The following is a 21,463-nucleotide window of genomic DNA, read 5'->3' as shown; positions in this document are numbered from 1 at the left end:
TCCTTAGGGCTATTAGGCTGACCCGTCAGCGTGGGCAAGCTCAAGATCGCAAGTCCGTATGTTGATTTTAATCGACTGCTGCTTTCGGCGGGTGATGCTCCTTGTATGTGAGGGTCGGAACCCGTTAGAATTGAGAGAATAATTCCTCAAATGTGAAGGGTCAAGCTATTGAACAATGAACAAAGAAGGCCTCCAGCTCAAGTGTCTGGGCATCGAAAAAGTGCAGTGGCCAAGGATTCTATCAAGGGCGGGCGTGTATTGGTCTTGACCTGTCTTACAGCTAGAGGTGGAATTCTCATTTGGGGGCCGAATTAACAGGACTACTGCTATCTTCCTTCCTCTCTTGCTCTCTCTGATAATATGGTTATTTACTTATTGATGAACAATGTACAGTCGAAGGGCGTTGACCAGAATCATCGATCTAACCGGGCGTCTACTCGCCATCACGACCACAGCATTTTCGTCGATGTCATGAGTACACATCCCCGCCCCAGCACGCATACCACAGTCCAACCCACATTTTGCAGGGGCCGGGCACGTTCTTGACAATCATTATCTAGTAAACTGTAAGGCTGACGGTGGCCACGGAGTAATGCACCGATGTGCGATGCATCCAGGCAGTAACTTATTATTCTTTGAGAGCTTCCCTTATCCATGTTACTACCCCGCCAACTCGCTCTGATGTCCTGATTTCAGCCTGATCCATGTCGCCATATACCTGTTGACCACGAAATATGGCGCAACCGTCGATTACCCTCAAACAAGTTTTATGGAAAAGAGTTCCGAGCATTTCGACACTCACGGCACATTGACGATTGAACACTTGGGGCCGTGGCGCGCGGCTGAGCTGCCGGGAGCCGATGAGACATAGCTTCTCCATAGCTGTCTTGGGGTCAAATCCACCACTACAAGAAATATCTGATACTGAAAGCATTTTCATTGTGTCAGACTAACAGTGCTACATCACAGTTCATCTTTGACAGAACTCTTTGTCGCCGTCGCCGATGCCGCTGGCGTGCTCGTCGAACCACCTGCCGACGAACCAGCACTATCACTCGTGCCACTCGTAGCCTTGCTCTTCTTAGCCTTGCCCTTGCCCTTCTTACTACCACCCTTTGCCTTCTTGGGCAGATCCTGGAACTTGATAGTCTTCAGTATCATATCTTGCACCACCTTCTGCAACTCTTTCCCTCTGGTCTCCAGCTCAGACACCGAAAACACCGGCTCATCAGAGGGGCCAAGTTTATCCTGTAGAGCCATCTTCTCCTCCAGCCACGCTTTCGCCTTCTCGTAATTCGTAGTCAGCAAGGAAAGATCTTCCTTCGTATACTCATAAGGCTTGGGTCCCGACTCTTCCGTCTCTGCGGCTGCCTCTGGCGTCGACGCGCTACCACCGCCGTAAGGGTCGTCGTCCAAGTCATCGGCATCGGCTGCAGACAATGAACTGCCAGTCACGCTCGACGCCACCGACGACGCCGCTGAACTGACACTCGAAGCCGCATCCTCGACTGCCTTTTTGATGTTACCTTCGACCATCTGGATCATTCCAGTCAGATTCTCGATCTGCTCTTGCAAAGCTTTGACAGCATCCGGTCGCTTAGCAGCCTCGTCCTTCCGCTTCAGGACAGGATTGACCAAGCTTTGTAAGCCCTTCAGTTTGTCCTTGAAGTCCTGCAGACTGGCGTCAAGTCCGTCGCCGTACAACCACTCCGAGACACTGCTGAGCTGTTTCTCCAGCTCCTTTCGTACAGACTCACTCGACGCACCGATGAAGGATTGGTCCTCAAGATAGTCACGTGCTCTATACGTGAAGGCTTCAAGCGTGTTCAGAGCTTCTGCTCGAAGCACGGAATTCTGATCACTAGTGTCAAATTGAGTCAATCTCTGTCGTATCTTTGGCAAGGCCTGAGCTGGTGGCGCGTTCAGGCCCACAACGTTCGACTTCAATGCGAGAGGTATGGTAACGACCGACGGAGTGGCCTTTCCAGATGTTGCAGACTTGCTGGCAGACGAGGACGCCGATGCCGATGATGCATCTGCGGGTGTGGCGGACGCCTCAGATACGGTAGATCCCGAACTCGTGGGGTCGGACGCAGGCAAGGGAGTCAGGGATGCAGAGCTATCCTCGCTTGCGTCTTCATCATCGAGTACCTTTTGGCTGTCGTCCTTGTTTGACCCAAAACCGAACAACCCCTTCACATTGTCCATTACAGACCCTGACTTGGTGCCGTTAGCCTCGCAGCTGACGCTTCCTGCCAGCACTTCTGGCAGTCCATTGCTTGGACTGAGTCGGATGTTAAAGACAGTGCTGATATTGGCAGCTGTGCAGCCATGCTTGTCTTTGAGTTGAGCTGTCGACTTGGTCAGATTTGTTGCTTCGACCTCCAGGACCGGAAGATCCTTTTCATTGACCCCCTGGACAAATCCTAGCTTAACGTCCTCAAGCACCTTGATGGGGACTTGTTTCTCAGTGCCCACCAGGGACGTTGGGGTGAACAGCTTTTGGGACTTCTCTTTGCTATCGTGCGTCCATTTGAGGGTGTACGTCGATCCAGAGATATCCGTATCACGAATGTCCTTTACTCTGAAGCTAGGACTGAGAGATGCTGCTTTGAACCCGGCTCCCATCACAGCAGCCTCGTCCGCGTTGACGTTGGATTTGAGCTTGCTGGTCCCGCCAGTGGCCTTCTCAAGCTGCTTTTGCACAAAAGGGGTCCTCACTGCTCCTCCATGTAAGATAATCGAGTCGATGTCGTCAAGCGTGAGACCCGCAGAATCCAGTGCTGCAGATACCGGTGATCCAACCCGCGCAGCGTGATCTGTTGCTAGTTCTTCAAACTTTTCTCTAGTGAGACTGTACTTGAAAGTGATGTCCTCATCATACAGGCCCTCAAACGTGGCTGAAGAGACCGCATTCGCGCTAAGAAGTTGTCTCATGCGCTCAGCTTCTTTCCAAATCCTGTTCATCGTCTTTCCATTGGCGCGAATTTGGGCAGTGTCTAGGCCGAACTTCTGGACCTTAGGACTCTCGAGGAATTGACTGACGATATCGGCGACAATGACATCGTTGAGTGAGTCGCCTCCCAGAGTCGTGTCAAATCCTGTTCCAAGCACAATAACCTCCTGGATAGTTTGGTTGCGTTTTGCGTAGCCCTTGACCGTCCTGCCCTGGAATTTGAGCACCGTCGCTGTCGTCGATCCAGCACCCATGTCATAAACAAGGTGGTGCTCAGGCTTTCCTCCTTCAGAGACACTGTCAAACGTGCGGTGCGTGGCATAATTGAGTCCAACAGCCAGCCCATCGCTGATCAGGCCTAGCACTCTTATGCCCGCCAGATCCGCCGCCAACTCGATTGCTCGCTTCTCTTCGGCCGTGTAAAAAGCAGGGTATGTGATGACCACGTCGGTAATAAATGTACCCTTGGGGACCATAGTCTCTGCGTTGCCACGGATGTTCTTTAATTCCATTGCCAGCAGCTCTTCCACCATGAACACTTCATCTCTCTTGCCAAAGCTGTGGCTCTTGAAGCCCACCGTCGTTGCAGCGTCAGATCTCGGTACTGGCTGTATATCCAGCCCTGGATATCGTGCGGAATAGGTTGTGACGGCATCGGAAGACGACTCCACGCCTAGTAGACTCTTCAGGTTCGGATAGACATCGGTGGGGAATCGAGCAGACAGAGCGACAGCATCTCCGCCGTATAACCGTTCGGGGAAGACTTCAGCGTTATTTACGTGCAATCTAGCTGGCTTGAACGCAAGTGTTGCCGCTTCCCTTCTCTTTGAGTCCTTGGACAGCACAATATCGATTGGGCTACCGGGCTTCGCAACCGCAGCTTTGAAGTACTCGGTGCCCAAATCAATTCCTAGAACAGCGGAGGCCGCATGTGCATTGGTCGAAAATAACAGGAGGACGAAAAGCAGCAGCGCAGAGAGGCAGGGGAGTTTCCGTCGTCCCGGTGGTGCCATGTTGTGAGTGTGAGATTGATGCGAGTCTCGGTAGACAATTCAGGACAAGAAGGCAGGCGTTTCGGATAGGAAGGGCATCTCCAATACAAAGCACGAACAGGGATCTGGGAGACGAGGTATTTAGGTAGACATTAAAAACTGTGGATGGACAACAGTGTTCTTTTGTGCATCATCTTCACCTTCTTGACAAGTTGGTCACTTCAACGAATACGAGTCATTTTGGCTGTCATGCAGTTCCACATGACTCGGTGCACCACCTAGTTCAAACGACATCTGTATCCGACCATCGACAGTCACTCTTCTCGTTGCTTGGTCTCATAACATATCCGGGTCAACATCAATCTCAGCTCTATGCAACGCTTAGAGCGTTGGAAGATCAAGAATGGAGAAAGGACAAATGAGAACAAAAATGATCATAATCATGATTCTGGATATGAATATTTTTTTAGCTTTTTGAATTGCTATTAACAATATATGAATTCTCATCAACACGGATTACTGCATGCGCCCGGGGTATCCAATGGCGCCCTGTTCAGCAAGCCCTCCCGTGCCCCTTCACACATTCACCACTCTATGTATTATGCTAATGCCGTATTTTTTGGTTATCGTAGAGATCGTCTGCTCGCGCACAATAGGCCGAGACTTTCGTAGTCGTAATAAGTGTTCGTTCCCAAAATGAATGGGCAACGACATGTGAGAAGCGAAAATTGTGCACCAAGCCGCTCGATGGCACGCTTAGACCATGGCGACAAGGGCAACAAGACCACCGAGCAGGGCAACGGCGGGCTTGTTGTTGCTGCTGGCAGCGCCAGTGTAAGTGGCAACTGCTGAAGCGCTGGTGGAGGTCCACGAGGCGACGCTGACGGATGAGGCCTCGACAGAGCTGGCGCTGGAGACAGCAGCAGCGGTGGTGGAGGCAACTGCGGCAGCAGAAGAGGTGGTCCACTCAACCCAGGCGGACTCGGTGCTGGAGCTGACAGCGGCAACAGGGGTGGTAGCCGTGGTGCTAACAACAGCCACTGGGGTAGTAGTGGTGGAAGCAACCATGGCAGAAGAGGCGGCGGTGGTGGTCCACTCAACCCAAGCAGACTCCGAGCTGGAGCTTACAGCGGCAACAGGGGTGGTAGCCTTGGTGGTGCTGACGACAGCCACTGGGGTGGTAGTGGTGGTGGTAGCGACCTTGACGGGGGTAGTGGTCGAGGTCCAGGCTTCCCACTCAGCGGAGGTGGTGCTGACAACAGCCACAGGTTTGGTGGTGGTGGTGGTGGCAACCTTGACGGGGGTGGTCGTCGAGGTCCAGGCTTCCCACTCAGCGGAGGTGGTGCTGACAACAGCCACAGGTTTGGTAGTGGTGGTGGTGGCAACCTTGACGGGGGTGGTCGTCGAGGTCCAGGCTTCCCACTCAGCGGAGGTGGTGCTGACAACAGCCACAGGTTTGGTGGTGGTGGTGGTGGCAACCTTGACGGGGGTGGTCGTCGAGGTCCAGGCTTCCCACTCAGCGGAGGTGGTGCTGACAACAGCCACAGGTTTGGTGGTGGTGGTGGTGGCAACCTTGACGGGGGTGGTGGTTGAGGTCCAGGCTTCCCACTCAGCGGAAGTGGTGGTGGTGGTCTTCTTGGCCGCGGTGGTGGTCGAAGTCCACTCCTCCCACTCAGCAGAGGTAGTGGTAGTGGTCTTCTTGGGGGTAGTGGTGGTAGTAGTGGTCCAGGCTTCCCACTCAGGAGTAGTGGTGGTAGTGGCCTTGGTGGTGGTCGAAGTCCACTCCTCCCACTCAGCAGAGGTGGTGGTGGTGGTCTTCTTGGGGGTGGTAGTGGTGGTCGAAGTCCACTCCTCCCACTCAGCAGAGGTGGTGGTGGTGGTAGGCTTCGCGGTGGTAGTTGAGGTCCATGCTTCCCACTCAGCAGAGGTAGTGGTGGTGGTGGTAGGCTTGGTGGTAGTAGAAGTGGTAGAGGTCCAGGCTTCCCACTCAGGGGTAGTAGTGGTGGTAGTGGTAGTAGGCTTGGTAGTGGTGGTGGTGGTAGAGGTCCACGCTTCCCATTCAGGAGTGGTGGTAGTGGTAGTAGTGGTAGTGGTAGGCTTGGTGGTGGTGGTGGTGGTAGTGGTAGTAGTGGTGGTGGAGGTGGTAGAGGTGGTGGTTGAAGTCCACTCCTCCCATGAGGATTGTCTCTTAGCGACACCGGCGAGGGCGCTGCTGGCCAAGGCCAAAAGGATGACGGATGATTTAACCATTTTGTATTATGTACAGGTTTTGCTAGTACGGTGATGTGTGATGAGAGTGATGCTTCCGTGTACTGAAGGAGAAACGAATGTAGCAGGAGCCTTAGCGAAGGAGCTCTTTTGCGATAACGACTGGTTTGTGGTGGAAGAGGAATAGAAGAGAGAGGAAAGCATGGGATGCAGGTTTTATGTACCTTGTTGAGTAGTGTGTGTGGGTGTCGCCATTTGGGAGCCAGAATGCAAAGACCTACACAGTAGCATGCTGGGATGGTCGTCGAGCATCCAACCCTACCGGGGGGTCCCGTTTTTTCCTTGCCGACATGATTCGATAGCCTCAACTAGTTAGCTATACCCAATCCACTTGGTTGCAGGAAGCTGTTGTGGCGTGAGAAGAACCGACAGGCGGTGCCTGAACTCAGCCTATGCATTTCGTCATCAGATGTGGAGAGCCATGCAGGTACTGGATCCTGCCTGCAGCTGCTTGCAGGACCAAAATCCCCGTGGTATCCATAGGCAGCTTGGGCACATGGGTTCCAACTTCCCGGAAATGTGTTTTGGAAATCTCAATAGTCGGATCATTGTGAACTTTTGCTGCGCCTTCAGCAATAGATCATCAATATTGGGATATCGAAGTTACAACCGAATCCAACAGATGTCAATGGTAGAGGGCACGTGCTGGCAGAAGCAGTTACGCTACCATTCTGCACTAGACACCGAAAGCTTCTGTCGCTAGACTTTTCTGCTGAGTCGATCTTGGCCCTTGGGGTTGCTTTTTTCGCATTGAAAGTTCACTATGTCCCATTTCTCATAGGTCCAGAAGCTTCACCGCTGGGGCACGCTATTGACGGTCTAATCGTTTAGACTCTGGAGTCAAGTGTCAACGTCGTGCCAATGTCCAAGTGCCGCCCATCGGCGCGAACCTCCACAACTTCGATAGGCTGCTTAAACCGCCGATTGGCGTGATAGAAATGCGATTGGCATACGCTTGCATGGTTGTTCAGCCAACTATTCCCGTCTTCGGTTGCTCTGGTGGACTTCTGGACCTGCAACTAGTCATCTAGTCCAGCTTGTCTCTCCCACTTGACGAGCGCCTTTTTTTCCCTCCGGCTTTTTGCAAGGCTGATCGGAACGACAAAAGTCTCATGGCGTATAAGTCCGTACTATGGTGGAACTAGAAGGTTCGCTTGGTGGCGGCCATGCGCATTGTTCACCAGAGCAACCGGGGTTTCGGCCCATACTGACACTAGAGGCTCACAATACTCATTGAATGACTGAATTGACAGGTTGAGGATCTACCGCCCGGGCCTCCCGGGGAGCTTCACTGCTGCTATTTCTGGGTTGTCTTGGACGCTTTGAACCAGTCTCGAAGGCAGCTGCCATATTTCCTAATAGGCTATTCCCGTCTGATGGGTGAAGCTCGGGCCTCTCTATTGTGAATTTATTGTCTTTTCGTCAAGCTTACGAGTATTGCGATCTGCTGATTATTGGTCGACGCTTCCTGCATATAACAATTCTCCGTACGGGAAGCCTACGAGTGACGCCGGGCGGGATCCCTTGCAGGCTGCAAAGGTATTCGACTCGGTAGTCCTCGAACCGGGTGGCTGGTCGAAAGCTTTCTGGTGGATGGAGAAGAGCTTTTCCTGCAACGAGAATAACACCCGACGCACCCGTTGCGACCTCAAGAAAGAGTTTACGAGAGTTTACGAGAGTTCCCTCATACCAACACAAATCGTCGTCGAATCAAGAAGTGGTGCCTTGTTCTCCATGTGTGTAAGACATTGCGCTAAGCTAAGACATGCATAAAAATCCGGGTTTTGGAGGGGCCCTGCGCCAAGGTCCCTCGACCAGTGACGACTTGGGCGCAAACTTTTTGCCTTTCACAGTCGCATCGACTTGCGTAGAATGGTGGGCTAGGATGTTTCTACCGCTGCAGACTGCTGCTTCATGCTGCGGGTGATTGACCAGGGTTCCGACAATTGGAATTTTTTCAGTTTGCATGCTTTTTTCCGTTGTTTGTTGTTGATGCCTCCCCCGAGTGGGGTTGCAGTTGCAGGGTGCTCTTTGACATGGAGATCATGGAGTACCAAGGCGAGCAGCAACAAATGCAACAACTAGAAACGTGGTGGAAGGCGAGGCCTTAAAAACAGAACGCTGTACACCGGTCACTGGTCCACCGGCGACTTCTGATGTGGGTGCGAGTGTCTTTCCTTACTGTCGTACGAGGACTGCCGCGTAGATGTATCGTGCCTCGTCATTCATCGTCGTAATCATCGACATCAGAGTCCCAGCCATTGCCATAGTGACTCGATATCTGGGTAAGCTCATTGTAATGATTTTCTCTTTCGGTCAGTGGCATCATACGCATCGTGGTGTCCCTCAACTGGAGAGCTCTGTACTTCATCGCCGAGCTGCTGACCAGGGCTGCGGAGAAATCCAGTCCATCCTTGCCCAGCCGGGTCGCTTCGACAAGGTCGTGTGGGAAAGTATCCAGTAGAGGAAACCTAAGGTCGGACTGAAATCTGCGCCCAGTCAACAAAAGACCTCACCATACAAAATAATAGTCAAGCTTTTTGAATGCCCAAGGATTTGACTTTTTTCCTTCTCATTGTCCCAATCGGGCAGTAGAGCTTCGGAACAAACAAGTGCGAATAGAACATCAAGGGTAAGGCGTGCTAGACTCACCTTTCAACCACACTTTCCTCGTTCAGTCTTCGTTGAAGTCGCTCCTCTGGGGTCAGACTTGGCGATAAGTTGTCGTAGCCTGCACCACGCTCGCTTTCCACTTTGGCGAAGATGTGGAGAGACTTTTTGGCTGCATGACTTTCGCCATCCACCCCAGGCATGTACGTGATATCAAATCGCGATGGTTCTGGCTGCAAATCCGAGGCTTCATCCTGTCCACTGGCCATCCTCCCATTTGGTTCACGAATTGCGCCATTCGTATGACCGTTGGTTTGCGATGTCAGGTGCCCGGCACTCGCTTGCAATTCGAACAGGTTTTGCCTACCGCTAGTATTCAGCGTGTCTTCCAACAAGCTTAGCAAGCTTCGTTTGTGCGCGTCAGGTCGCAACCTTGTCGGCAGAGTAATGGTTTCAAGACCTGCGCAGAGTAACGCCGAGGTCCTCCAAGCAGTACCATTCAATAAGTTGATATACTGAGGTAAGCGCGATGGTGGTGCAGCAAGCCGTATGTACGCCGACGCTTGCTGACTAATCGCTCGCAACGATTGCGCCGAGTTACATGCTCTCGCCAGACGCCGTTCTCTGGTGACCGTCGTACGATCCTCGAGTCCCCAGACCCAAATGCTTGTCTTGCCATATTCGTCTCGGAGGTTGTCGAGATATTTCGCTGCAAAGCCACCCCAGGCGTCGTCAACCCCACTGAAAAGCTGAAAGCCTTGCATATGGTCGCATTCTTCGGCAAAGGTTCTGATGTCTCTGTCAAGAAGATCGAACTCCCTGTCAAGATTCTGGAACAATTCTTCACCCGCGGACCAGTCGTTGAAAGGCATGAGTTGCGAATTCAGTTCATATTCGTTCAACTGGACGATGGATTTGGGATGGTAGAAGACTCGATTGAAATCGGACCAGAATCTCACATCCGGGTCGTGCAGCTGGCTGGTAGGAAGACCCTGCTCGAGCCTTCTCTGGTAATCTGTCGGTGCGATGGGCGGTTCATGCTGTCTCGCAAGCGTGCCATCCCAGAGCCCGTGTACGGGGGCTGTTTCTCCGCGGTCTTCATAGAGGGCGTTGAATTTCCGCAGGGTACCAAACCCTCCCTTGAGATCGTATATGACCGTTCGTGGTGTGAATGTTTCGTGTCCGTCCGCACCTATACCCGGCCGGAAGTGCACATCGTGGTCAACTACCGACTCTTCATTCTCTGAGTACGTGAAGTAGGACTCCTGCGTATTCCAGAAATGAGTTGCAAGGTAATTACTCTTCTGACCGCATTGGACCGTCACAATCTCGTGCATTTTGTACAGCCATGGATTTTACCAGGAGTTGCTTGATATGATTCGGATTGAGTGTTTGATGATGGTTGTTTCGAGGTGACGTCCGATATTATGTCCGTCATTCACACGAATAAATCCGCTGCAACCGCTTGGCGGAAACAGTATTGACTGGTCTGGCGTGTCTGGCTCCAAATAAAAACGTGTGGTATGCATCGACCAGACAATGTACGACTGTTCAGTCAAGCAAGTTGATGGGTCAGGGTGTCTCATTCGACCTCTGTTACACCGATACAATATCTACGATCTCCGCCTGGGCTGCCGGCGCACTTCATTGAACCATGCTTTTTACAAGCTCCGTCATGACTAGACATACACGCCTCGTCTCACCATTACTCTGCATAGGCACGATATGTAGCCATCTCGTCCTTCGCGCTGATCTCGACCTTAACCCCCTGACCAATGAAGTAAATACTTCCCTCCTTCAGCGGGTACTCCTGTCCCTGCGAGGCGAGCGTCCCGCTTCCATTCGTGACAATCAAAGTACTCGGACCATTAACCGGCTTGACCGTCTCCTTCTCCCCGCCCTTCAACTCCGTCACAAGCATGTTGAACTCACTCATCGGCGGCTTGAATTCGGTCGTTTTGCCATTGCCGCTCTTCTCACTCTTCTCTTTCTTCAGAATCGGCTCTTGCGGATCATGCTGCTTGAATGTGAGTGCCTTGGCGAACAGATCGACCGAATCGCGATCCGCGCGAGGACAAAAGCCCGTGTTGAGCACGTTGTTGGATCGAGCCATACACTCGACAATGTCACCCGAAAGGTACGCATGGATGCCGTCGGCAGGGATGTAAATTGATTCACCGGCGTTGAGAACCAGGAAATTCATGCACACTAGGGCCACAAGGTTACCGTTGTCTTCTATGCCATACTGCTTCTCCACGCGAGGAATCAGATCGAGAATGTAGGCTTGTTTGCCCAGTTTGTCTTTGGATTGTGATTGAAGACCCTTGAGAGTGGAGGCTACCGTATCCTCGTCGGCTTTGAGCAGGTCGACACAGAGCTGGCGTAATGCATCATCGTCCAGTTTGCCGCTCGGCTTGAACTTCTTCAATGGCTCCAACTCCAGTAGCTGCCCAATGTCACTCAGTGGTTTGAAGCCCACAAAGGCCTCGAACTTTCCCAGAGCCAGTGCAATCTCAGGTTTGTGATTCGGGTCTGTGAATTGATCGGGGTTCTCCTTGTGCAGTTTCTTCGACAACTCGATATCCGGATGAATCTGGAGTGGTAGAGCTTTGGCGATGGAGAGGATCTTAGGCAAGAAAGGAAGATCGGCACCATATTTGTCGAGGACAGTCTTTCCAATGAGCGATTCCTTGTTGGCGTTGAGAATGTCTTGGAGGTTTTCGCCAGTCTTCATAGAGTAAGATGGTAAATCGGGGTATGTCCCGAACCACATCTCCGAATAGTACTTGTCATCTTCCAATTTGAAGTCTGGATTGGTGTTTGCAGCGAGCCGGGCTGCTAACGACTCTTTGCCTTTCTTCCCCCACGGGTACTGATTGCAGTCACACTTGAGTTGGATGATCGATTCCGACATTTTGACGATTCACAAGGAGAGGAATGGATATGGGTTCGCAGTAAGCACAGCAGAGGCAGGACGCAAACGAGATATATTTGTCTACTCTCACGCGGTCCACCAAAAATTCGTAGTTTTCATGATGTATGAAGAATCTCCTATGATGTCAGTAACAATGCCGTCACTTTCACCTATCTGAACGGAATCTCAGCCCGGCATGATACCAAGCAAAGTCATTGTGTCCCCGGACCACGCGGAGTACCTTGAAAGGCCACTGTCCCTACATTTCATTAGGTGTTGGTGCTTGTACGGGTTAGAGCTGATACTACTATGAACCTGTTTACGAGAATGGTGGCGGCCGGGAGCTTGAAGTAGATCCGGAACTGAGCCGAAAAGTGGAGTTCACCTTGTCCATCAAAAACCGTGTTGTGGTCATTACTTCTAGAAATGTATTGTTGAAGAACAAGCTTCGGATATGGAAGATCTCGAATGTAGAATACATATTTTTATTTTGTTCAGAATGATCTGCTGACATGCGGTCCTTACAGTACTTTGGGACAATGGTTCGCAAAAAGGTAGGGCTTACCATCTCCCTCTCCAGCTCTTCTCCCACGCATTCTCCTCGTCCTGTGCCCTTTCCAGCGCCCGTCTCCACTCCCGTTCCATTCGTCTGGCGAGCTCATCCGGCCTCTCTTGAGGGCTTGTGGCGGTCGGACTTTCGCAGCCTCGCAGGCCGATGAACCGGCCAAAGCGCCGTCTCTTAGTCTCCAGATCCACGTTGTGACTTGATGGAGTGGAGTCGTTGTCGAGCACAACATTCCTGTACTCGTGCGATGGGTGCAAAGATGTCCACGCCGGAATCCAAGCTGGGTACATAAATGTCTCGTCGAGCGGCGGGTCGACCTGGTGGTACCATCTTGCCAGACTGTCGAGTTGGTCGTGTGTCAGGAGGTGGTATTGCAGGAGTGTCGTGGGGAACTGTGGGTGTGGGAGACCATTGGACACGGATATCAGTGGGACGAGCGGTGCGCGGAGGTGCTGTAGACTGTTTGTGTATTGGGCACGGGTGCGTAGGGTGGCGGGCGACAGCGTGGTGACGTGATATTTTGTGCGCGGCTTCTTGCGGATGGGTGAGCGCCTTGTGAGGATTGGGGTTGGGGCGTGAGGTCTCATCATGCGCCTTTGAGAGGGCGATGGGGAGGTGGGTGACCAGTTCATCTTGGTTGTCAATGGCGTCGATGCAATGTGAGTATGGGCTTTTTCTTCGCTGATGGGCGCCATTGATTGGGAGTTGAGATCTGGGTAGGCTACACTTGTGTTGACGCGCAGAGGTAGAGTGAGAAGGGGGCTGTGCATAGCCATTCTGCTTTGGCGGCCGGCACCGGGCTCAGAGGTGAGGCTCTGAAAGTAGGCTCGTTCTGGCGTGCGGAGATGGTACTTTGGCGAGTTCGGCATAAATGATGGCTGTGCTGGAGATGCGACTGGCGTGGTGAGGCTGTTTCGCCGACAATTTGATAGATTGGAAGACGTCGGCAGCCATCGCTGCTCACACAATGGACTTCTCATGACTTGATCTGCCTGTTGCGGAGAGAACATGGTCATTACAGGAGACAGCGCCGCTGAGCCAGGTTCCACGGCTGTAGAGCGAGGTGAACGTGGCGACGGCAGCGGAAAGCCTGGAGAGGTGGGGGTTGGTGGGATCATCTTGTATCTCACTTTTGATGACGATGCTCAGAATGTCTTCTTCTCAAGCAAGCTAGCTGAAGTTAAGCTGGTTCGAGCAAGACCGCGAGATTGAACGCAAGCAAGGCTGTGATGAAAAGGACTCTGACACAGAGGAACAAGAGGAATGGGGTGGTGATGGGATTTTGAACGTGCTCAAAGACATCGATAGGGTTTGAACTGCAACCTGGAGACAATGCGATCGCTGGTCCAGAATAGGTACACTACCATAGTCCTTTCTTTTAGCATGATGAGAGTTGGTCTGGGCCTTCTTTGTGTGCGAGTGCCAATTTGGCGCGATGGTCTTTGTTATATATTTGGCGATTGCAAACTCAAACCATGCTGATGGTATGAGCAAACCACCGCGTGATCAATCTGAAAAAAGGCCATCAATTCAAGGAGTGTGAGAGCGAGGCCGGCGTCTGTGGAGATTTCCATCAAAAGAGATTGATATATCGTCAAGCCATGCGCTGATTGTGGACTCTCGCGAAGAGCCGGGTATGCGACTCCAGAGAACAAATTCGATAGACAAGGTGAAGTCTTGATCGGGACAATTCCTTTGTTTGTGGCCGCAACAGGAATGTTCAGTCCAGCCTTACCAATTGATCCGTGCCCACTCACCTCGAAGACCGCAAGCATCATTGCAGGGAATCAAAATGTAGAGGCATGACAATGGTTTTGGTGATTGAGTGATTGGATGCTCTGGCGTTAGATGGAAGGTGAGGTGGACGTAGGTCAACGGTGACTACTAGCCAGCCTTGCCGGCACAAGGCTGAGGAGATACTGACCAATCACATCATCTGCGCAAAAGTCCTCGGAAATTTACATTTCGCACGAGACAACAAACCATTTGAACATACTTCCTACAACCACATACACAACGCAGCGGAGAGAAGTTCTCCTGCACAGCAAGGATGAGACTCACGGCTGACCTCATAAACAACTCCCTATCCTATCTCAATCCCCTGAAAGAACGTGAACTTGACCTACGAGGTATGTCTGAAAAGAGCAGATGCTACACTTTGAGGATGAAGAGCATAGTTGACCACACGCTCGTCTTTTCGTGACGTTACAGGCCATAAAATTCCCACAATCGAGAACCTGGGTGTCGCCGGGCCCCAAGATGCAATTGACTTCACCGACAACGACATTACTACCCTCACAAATTTCCCTCTTTCACCACGATTGAACACATTACTGTTTGCACGAAATCGGATACAGTCGGTAGACAGGAGAATAGCAGAACAAATACCTAATCTGACGACGCTGGTCTTGACGGGTAACCATGTCAAAGAGCTGGGTGATTTGGAAGGTTTGACCGGATGCGGAAGACTGACACATTTGAGTCTGCTGGAAAACCCGGTGACGAGAAAAGAGGTGAGTCATGAGAGACTGTTAGCTACATAAGAAGATCGCTGACGGAAACGTTGCAACAGCACTACAGATTGTATCTCATCTGGTCCATGCCGTCAGTACGGTTCCTCGACTACCAGAAAGTCAAACGGGCGGAGCGACAACAAGCCAATGACCTGTTTGGAACGGCGGATGCACCGACTGAACTAGCGGCCAAGATCAAAGGAACCAAGACTCGCTCATTTGAAGTTGGCGCTGGTGTCAACGGCACGGCTGAGGGCAAGCGGAAGGGCGTACGCACTCAACTTACGGAGACGGAGAAGAAGAGAGTGCAAGAGATGATCAAGAATGCAAAGAGCCTTGCGGAGATCACGAGGATAGAGAAAGATCTTGCTGAAGGAAGAATACCTGCTGGTGCAGCCGATGCGGACAGGATGGTGTCGTAGGTTCAGTATCAGCGTGGCAGGCTTGCACCATTGTATTTGTATCATAACGATGATCATTTCGAATGCAGAGTGGTTCTCTGGCTTCTCTGTCTGCTTCCTCAACGCCCCGTCGTTCCATCTGGAGTCTGTTATCCTTCTATCATGCCAAGTGCGTCGTCTTGCCCTTCATAAATGCTCGAATCTATTGCTCCAGTAAGAATTTCAAAAACGCTTGACCAACGATCAGTCCATCATGTGGCAGGTTGACTTTCGTGATATGATTGTTGAAAGCCTCGTCGTCAAAGACACCTGTCGCATGCCTTGTGTTGACGATTTCCCTCATGATGTCCTGATTGAACTCTGGATGCCCTTGAACAGTCATAAGGCGTTTTGGTGAGTACATTCCTTGGACTTTGCAGACTGGGGAAGAGCCCAGTTCTTCTACGCCTTCAGGGTAGTAGAAGACACAGTCACGGTGCATCTGGTGTAACCGCTGCAGAAGTCTCAGTAATGACCACTTCACTTAGTACTTGGACGACGTACCAATTTCTCAACGCCAAATAGTTCCTTTCCTTTGGCTGACAGGTCGATATTGTTGACCGCCGCTTCCCATCCTTCCGGATTTCGTCCCACTCCGGCCTTCAATGCTCGACCGACAATCTGATGACCGAAGCAAACGCCGATAATCCTGACGTGCGTTTCAGATAACAACTTCTCCGTGTACTCGACCAACCTGTTGATCCATGGTGTATTCGCGAAGGAGTCATGTTCTACCTTGGTCAGTCGAAGCTCTCTCCAGTTGCCGTTCGTTCCTCGAGAACAACAAGGACATGACGACCAATTTTACTGCGTGATCGACTAATAGGGAGACACTTACTAGACCCCGTTATGAGGATAGCATCGATGGTCTCTGGATCAGGATAGTTGTCCGGGTCTGATTCGAGCTGGAATTTCGAAATCTCCAGACCCTTCTCAGGATCCAACTCCGGTCGATTCAACGCCTTTGCGGACGAGCGAAGCAGGAGTTCAAAGACGCCGCCATACCCTTGAAACCTCTCCTTTGTCTTGGGCAAAGGCGTGTCGCATTCGAGAATCGCGATCCGGATGGGCGGGTGAATCTTCAGGTTCATTTCTTCGTGAAGGGCGCCGATGGCGAGATTGTTCAAGGCGCACAAACACCAGCAAAAGGTATTAAGGAGACAATATGATCATCAAATGTCATTGCAGCTCGACTCACGGTAATGATGACTTTCCCTTATCTAACCTATGGATCGGAGGCTCAGTATTCCGCCCTTTCACCGACGTCGCCGTTAGACCCTTGCAGGGATATATCTATATTCTCCTATTGGCGGCTCCTTGACAGCGGATATGAGCGAATGCTGGTAGCCCACTTGCGGAAGCGATGGCGTCTTCCACCACTAGAGGCTTGTGTAGACAGGCAAGTCCATTCAACATCTCTTCTCTCTAACATTCCCGATTTTCCTTCGATTGTGGACCGACTTGCCAGCTATATCGGAGTCCTAACAATCCGTTTTTGGCCAACCTGGGAGGACGAATGCTCAGTGATCTTGCGCCTTTTCCGAAGGTCTTATCGCGTTGGCCAATAATGCAACTGTGCGACCACGTTCAGATACTGTGATAAGACTCATACTACGCAACAACGACGGCGATTCTATCTGCTGGAGGCGACATTGAAATACGCATTGGTGAGGCTTATCGCCTGCTCGACTTCACCATACTTGTTCGTTCCTGAGAATGGGTGGAATGAACCAGGATGGACGGTTGGCGGCTGGACCAAATCCGGCAAAAAAAGCTACAGTTGAGATAGGTCCAGAGCAACCCGCCGCTCCTCAGCCAACAGAGACTACTGCTCTTCTTCCAAGCTCCCACGAAGAGAAGCCGGCCAATGTACATTATCGGAACATATCCGGTCCACGGTTTCTTGTGCTCTTTCTGAGCATAATGTTTGGAACCACACTTGCCTTCTTCGACTCAACGCTGATGGCATCCGCCCACCCAGTCATAACGTCGTACTTTCATGCCTCCAATGCAGCTTCCTGGCTGAGCACCGTCTTCTACCTTTCTTCAACTGTTTTTCAGCCACTCTACGGGCGAGTGTCGGACACCATTGGCCGGCGGCCTGTGGTGTTCTTCGCAGCCACCATCTTCTTCATCTCCACGGCATGGTGTGGATTTGCGGGGAGTATCGGAAGCTTCATAGCCGCAAGAGCCGTTGCTGGTATTGGTGCTGGCGGAGTCATGTCATGTGCCGGTATACTGACCAGTGATGTTGTCAAGATTGAATACCGCGGGATCTACCAAAGTTATTTCAATATAGTACGTTCCATACCCTCCTCACATGCCTTTTACTGACGCTGACTCTTTAGGCTTGGGGTCTAGGCAATGGACTTGGAGCCGCGTTAGGCGGGTTTCTCTGCGATCGTCTTGGATGGAGGGCTGCCTTTTACGTGCAACTTCCATTCCTCTTCATCTACGCTCTCCTGACCCTGGTGTCATGTCCACCAGATCTGGGGCCAAACTTGGCCAAAACCCAAGGCAAGACCATACGACAGGCGTTCAAGACCTTTGATATCCTCGGCGCAATCAATCTCACGGTCACCGTTACTTGCCTCATCCTTGGAGTCAATCTTGGTGGGAATGTCTTCAGCTGGACACACCCGCTCGTCATTACGAGTCTTGTTCTGTTCGTGGTGTCGACATTTTCACTATACTTCGTGGAACGGAAGGCATATTTGCCCATGCTACCACTGCAACTTCTGTCCACCATTCCCGTGGGCAATCTCATGTGGTCGAATTTCTTCAGTTGCATTGTTACAAACACGGTACTCTTCAATGTACCATTGTACCTCCAAGCAGTCAGGCAAACTACACCGACAGCCTCAGGTCTGAATCTTCTCGTACTGTTGATCGGCGGAACAATCACGGCGCTCATATCGGGCGCCTACATCACACTGACCAGGAGACAAAAGCCACCGATGGTTTTAGGTACAGCTCTGTCTGTCCTGGGTGCAATCTTTGTTACGTGCTTATCATCGACCACACCCACATGGGCCGTTCCGCTTCTCATACCACTCTGCTCGATCGGACAGGGCTTCTTTTTCCCTGCCACCACAATTGCAGTCCTCTCTTTGAACTCACAGGAAGATCAAGCCGTCGTTACGACTACACTTGGACTTCTGAGGAACTTGGGTGCAATTCTGGGTGTCGCGATCAGCAGTTGGCTCCTCCAGAACGCGTTGTTAGTATATCTCGACCGCACAGTTGTTGGTCCAGATGACGAGATCAAAGCCCGCATCATTCGGGATGTCAGAGAGTCTGTCGGAGCTATCCGAGACCTCGATCCGGAACACAAGAAACAGGTCATCATGGCTTATGCGCAGAGTCTCCGAGTCACATTCGCGCTTGCAATCGTGATCAGTGTGATCGTTGTTTCTCTGATTTGGCCAGTCGGTATACCGCATCTACAAAGGCAGGAGGACATGGACAAAAAGAGTACTGGACTTGTCGCTCCTGAGGATGAGGATGAAGCAGTGACAGAAGAGAGCGAAGATGAGGTTGACGAGCAGGTCGCGCCATTGTCTATCTCCCGTACCACCACCAACAACTCAAGGAGGACTCGGACAGCGGCATCATCGGTGGCGGGATCAGCCCCGACCGGAAACCTGCATGATCTAGAAAGAAGAGCCAGTTTCGACACAAATTGGTAATTGTATGTAATCTCGGTGTTTGGTGCTGTCATATTGCACAAACAGGACATCTGGAGGTCTCAGTAATCATCATGATGCGACGGCCAAAATCTTAGGGTGCGACTCCTCACAGACACTTACATATACCCAAGGGAATCTCGTAATGTACAGATTTGGGATCAATCGTCGCGGCAGATCCCCCGCATTTTGTCTCTGTATTCCGTCATCCTCAAAATATACTTGTATCGTCCGTCATATACTTGTACTCATCGAACGGGCTTTCCTACAAGCAACAAATCGAGCAGAAATCAAACAGCTTTGAATCAACCCCATATCATGCCTACTGCAGGTAAGAACGGTTTCCTTTCACTGGCTCAGCAAGGCTAAGGCCTAGTATAGTTGTGACCGGATGCAACTCGGGCATCGGGCATGCCTTTGCCCAGCTTCTCATCAAGGAGGTAAGTCCCCACGAACGGATTAATCTTGGCTGCATACCCCTGAGACTAGACCACCGTGGTCGCATCTTACCACATTGTTGTGTCATGCCTGTACCCGCACTAACCCATCTCCAGGGATTCTTCGTATATGCCGTCGACATGACAGCCGGGGAGAAACTAAAGGCTCTGCATGGCGACAAATGTCAAATCGGCCGGCTAGACGTCACATCGCTCGAATCAATCTACGAGTTCAAGTTGTCCCTCGGTGATAAGAAAATCGATCTCTTGCTGAATGTCGCCGGTGTCATGCCTCCACCCCAAGCCGACAGTCTCCGCACCGTCAACCAAGAATCACTCCAGTCAACCTTCGCCGTCAACACCTTCGGACCGCTCCTTCTGACTCAAGCACTCCTCGATAACGTCCTTGCCGCCCCATCACCACGGCATATCGCAGTCGTATCCTCGCGCGTCGGTTCCATCGCGGACAACACCTCCGGCGGAGCGTACGCGTATCGCTCGTCCAAATCCGCGGTGAACAGTATCTTCAAAAGTCTTGCCGTCGAGCTGAAGGACCAGGATGTGGTGGTCAGCATGCTGCATCCGGGAGTCACCAGGACGAATCTTGGCGGGATCGTGGTGAATAGTCCGGAGTCTGTGGGAGCGGACGAAGCCGCCTCAAAATTGTGGAAGGTATTGAAGAGTAAGGGGTTGGAGGATACGGGGAAGTTTTGGCATAGAGAGGGTCAGGAGCTGCCGTGGTAAAATCAGGTTCTTCCTGTGCGACAGTATGAGCATAGCCTTTCGAACAACAAGGGGTAGTGACCGGTGTGGTCTAATCCAATTGCTCTCCAGCCCGCTGGAAAACGACTTTAAACTTCTCGGGCACGTCGTACTTTCCCACTCGGACGTCGACGAAATCGTAGGCCCCAGCCAGCGCAGAACGTGTCGTCTGCAAGAAGATCTTCCAAATCACGCCACGTCGAGATCTGGTACGTATTGATGGGGTACTCGTTATCAGCGTCACTGCCCTTCTCCGGAGCCCCAAACGCTTGTGGAATCAGGCCATACCGCCAAGGCGCAAGGTCGTTGTAATCCTCCTTCATTCCGTGGATTTGCCTCTAGTAAGCGTACCCGGCGTTGTTGATCAGGAAAATCGTCAGCGGGAGACGGTGGCGTATGACAGTACTCAATTCCTGGGCTGTCACTTGGAAACTGCCGTCGCCGTCGAGCAGGATCGTACGACCTTTGCTACGGTCGGCTTGTTGGCGCGAGACTCACACCCAGTGCTGCGGAGAGCATGTGTCCTATCGAGAACCATTGGCCTGATGCAATGGTTTGGGAACCTTCGGGTAGAACAAGATCCCGCCCGCCTAGGATGGGCGTTGCGTTGCCTAGGAGCACAATGTCGTTGGGGCGCGTGTTCTGACTTTGTCCTCACCGCTGCACGATATTGGACCCCACAACTTGCAATGGATTTAGTTCTTGAAGGTGAACACGCACTTCTTCCTGAAGACGCGTCACGAGCATCATTTTCCATACACCTTGTCCTTCTTATGCGAGCAACTTCCGGACCTCATGCGATTCCAATCGTTGAGCGATTATAGGGCCAATGCAGCTCCGTTCCCGCCGAACGAGGCCCACGATCTCCCGACCACAACTCGACACCAACAAGAATCTCGCGCACTTCTGCGCTTCGGGGCATTCTTGGTCCTGCGCCACCCCAATCTTGATCTGCTCATCTGGCCTTGCGACTCTGGTCCTACCTATGAAAAGAATGCGGGCAGGACACTTACATACATTGATGTCATCTCGAATAACCTCAATACTGGCCAAGGGCCATGCGCAAAGAAGCTTGCAGAGGCAGATGAGCAACACACCATTGTTGAGGTACGCCTTCTGCATGCACTAGCGTCCCGTATTGAGGTGTTGGATCAGCTTGTACAATTGTCAGCCGCGAAACATCATGGGAGAACTTGAACACTTTGAGACAGTTCTAACAACGACAGCAGCAATGTGGAAGACGTTGTTCTTGTACGTTGTGAACATTGCCACGTGAAATTGGTTCAAACAGATATGGAGCAATGAATACGAAAACGAAAG

General features: G+C 51.7%; 9 protein-coding genes across 9 annotated transcripts; 3 read left to right on the top strand and 6 right to left on the bottom strand.

Annotated features, from left to right (window-relative positions):
• Positions 1–919: 919 nt before the first annotated feature.
• Positions 920–4,161, bottom strand: EDD37DRAFT_630119 (hypoxia up-regulated 1). Its single transcript, XM_062816554.1, has one exon. The coding sequence runs from the start codon at positions 3,967–3,969 to the stop codon at positions 964–966; it is 3,006 nt and encodes a 1,001-aa protein (XP_062669958.1). The 5' UTR covers positions 3,970–4,161; the 3' UTR covers positions 920–963.
• A 180-nt stretch (positions 4,162–4,341) lies between these two features.
• On the bottom strand, positions 4,342–6,491 carry EDD37DRAFT_397200 (uncharacterized protein). Its single transcript, XM_062812294.1, has 4 exons — positions 6,381–6,491; positions 5,488–6,220; positions 5,122–5,241; positions 4,342–4,988 (listed from the first exon to the last, which is right to left on the bottom strand). The coding sequence occupies exons 2-4, from the start codon at positions 6,196–6,198 to the stop codon at positions 4,572–4,574; spliced, it is 1,248 nt and encodes a 415-aa protein (XP_062669957.1). The 5' UTR covers positions 6,199–6,220; positions 6,381–6,491; the 3' UTR covers positions 4,342–4,571.
• A 1,819-nt stretch (positions 6,492–8,310) lies between these two features.
• Positions 8,311–10,163, bottom strand: EDD37DRAFT_680928 (tubulin domain-containing protein; the record flags this gene model as incomplete). Its single annotated transcript, XM_062819735.1, has 2 exons — positions 8,311–8,705; positions 8,869–10,163. 2 exons carry the CDS (start codon positions 10,161–10,163, stop codon positions 8,438–8,440), a joined length of 1,563 nt encoding a protein of 520 aa, XP_062669956.1. The 3' UTR covers positions 8,311–8,437.
• A 368-nt stretch (positions 10,164–10,531) lies between these two features.
• EDD37DRAFT_657754 (phosphomannose isomerase type I) lies at positions 10,532–11,740 on the bottom strand (the record flags this gene model as incomplete). The annotated part of the gene is made up of 1 exon (XM_062818916.1): positions 10,532–11,740. The coding sequence occupies one exon, from the start codon at positions 11,738–11,740 to the stop codon at positions 10,532–10,534; it is 1,209 nt and encodes a 402-aa protein (XP_062669955.1).
• Positions 11,741–12,195: 455 nt separating this feature from the next.
• EDD37DRAFT_630115 (uncharacterized protein) lies at positions 12,196–13,588 on the bottom strand. Its single transcript, XM_062816553.1, has one exon. It carries the CDS (start codon positions 13,421–13,423, stop codon positions 12,302–12,304), a length of 1,122 nt encoding a protein of 373 aa, XP_062669954.1. The 5' UTR covers positions 13,424–13,588; the 3' UTR covers positions 12,196–12,301.
• Positions 13,589–14,300: 712 nt separating this feature from the next.
• Positions 14,301–15,331, top strand: EDD37DRAFT_397100 (U2 small nuclear ribonucleoprotein A). The gene is made up of 3 exons (XM_062812292.1): positions 14,301–14,434; positions 14,517–14,818; positions 14,878–15,331. Exons 1-3 carry the CDS (start codon positions 14,356–14,358, stop codon positions 15,238–15,240), a joined length of 744 nt encoding a protein of 247 aa, XP_062669953.1. The 5' UTR covers positions 14,301–14,355; the 3' UTR covers positions 15,241–15,331.
• Positions 15,332–15,421: 90 nt separating this feature from the next.
• Positions 15,422–16,349, bottom strand: EDD37DRAFT_609081 (GMP synthase; the record flags this gene model as incomplete). Its single annotated transcript, XM_062815106.1, has 3 exons — positions 15,422–15,712; positions 15,763–16,031; positions 16,097–16,349. The coding sequence occupies 3 exons, from the start codon at positions 16,347–16,349 to the stop codon at positions 15,422–15,424; spliced, it is 813 nt and encodes a 270-aa protein (XP_062669952.1).
• Positions 16,350–16,583: 234 nt separating this feature from the next.
• On the top strand, positions 16,584–18,965 carry EDD37DRAFT_397103 (major facilitator superfamily domain-containing protein). Its single transcript, XM_062812293.1, has 2 exons — positions 16,584–17,556; positions 17,607–18,965. Exons 1-2 carry the CDS (start codon positions 16,975–16,977, stop codon positions 18,945–18,947), a joined length of 1,923 nt encoding a protein of 640 aa, XP_062669951.1. The 5' UTR covers positions 16,584–16,974; the 3' UTR covers positions 18,948–18,965.
• Positions 18,966–19,085: 120 nt separating this feature from the next.
• EDD37DRAFT_397084 (3-oxoacyl-reductase) lies at positions 19,086–20,179 on the top strand. Its single transcript, XM_062812291.1, has 3 exons — positions 19,086–19,275; positions 19,326–19,384; positions 19,499–20,179. Exons 1-3 carry the CDS (start codon positions 19,263–19,265, stop codon positions 20,123–20,125), a joined length of 699 nt encoding a protein of 232 aa, XP_062669950.1. The 5' UTR covers positions 19,086–19,262; the 3' UTR covers positions 20,126–20,179.
• Positions 20,180–21,463: the final 1,284 nt, after the last annotated feature.

This window comes from Exophiala viscosa (assembly GCF_022695815.1).
Source record: "Exophiala viscosa unplaced genomic scaffold EDD37scaffold_5, whole genome shotgun sequence".
In the NCBI taxonomy this organism is placed as follows: domain Eukaryota; kingdom Fungi; phylum Ascomycota; class Eurotiomycetes; order Chaetothyriales; family Herpotrichiellaceae; genus Exophiala; species Exophiala viscosa.
The sequence above is the reverse complement of the archived record's forward strand: the minus strand, read 5'-3'. Positions and strand labels throughout refer to the sequence as shown.

Bases quoted from the DNA above. Each gene is read 5' to 3' on its own strand.
- EDD37DRAFT_630119 (XM_062816554.1), bottom strand. From the start codon at position 3,969: ATGGCACCACCGGGACGACGGAAACTCCCCTGCCTCTCTGCGCTGCTG.
- EDD37DRAFT_397200 (XM_062812294.1), bottom strand. From the start codon at position 6,198: ATGGTTAAATCATCCGTCATCCTTTTGGCCTTGGCCAGCAGCGCCCTC. The intron at 5,242-5,487 runs GTTGTCAGCACC...ACCCCCGTCAAG, and splicing joins CCACCACCAAACCTGTGGCT to GTTGCCACCACCACCACCAC. The intron at 4,989-5,121 runs GTGGCTGTCGTC...CTACTACCCCAG, and splicing joins CCACCACCACTACCACCCCA to TGGCTGTTGTTAGCACCACG.
- EDD37DRAFT_630115 (XM_062816553.1), bottom strand. From the start codon at position 13,423: ATGATCCCACCAACCCCCACCTCTCCAGGCTTTCCGCTGCCGTCGCCA.
- EDD37DRAFT_397100 (XM_062812292.1), top strand. From the start codon at position 14,356: ATGAGACTCACGGCTGACCTCATAAACAACTCCCTATCCTATCTCAAT. The intron at 14,435-14,516 runs GTATGTCTGAAA...GTGACGTTACAG, and splicing joins ACGTGAACTTGACCTACGAG to GCCATAAAATTCCCACAATC. The intron at 14,819-14,877 runs GTGAGTCATGAG...ACGTTGCAACAG, and splicing joins ACCCGGTGACGAGAAAAGAG to CACTACAGATTGTATCTCAT.
- EDD37DRAFT_397103 (XM_062812293.1), top strand. From the start codon at position 16,975: ATGGGTGGAATGAACCAGGATGGACGGTTGGCGGCTGGACCAAATCCG. The intron at 17,557-17,606 runs GTACGTTCCATA...CTGACTCTTTAG, and splicing joins ACCAAAGTTATTTCAATATA to GCTTGGGGTCTAGGCAATGG.
- EDD37DRAFT_397084 (XM_062812291.1), top strand. The intron at 19,385-19,498 runs GTAAGTCCCCAC...ACCCATCTCCAG, and splicing joins CCCAGCTTCTCATCAAGGAG to GGATTCTTCGTATATGCCGT.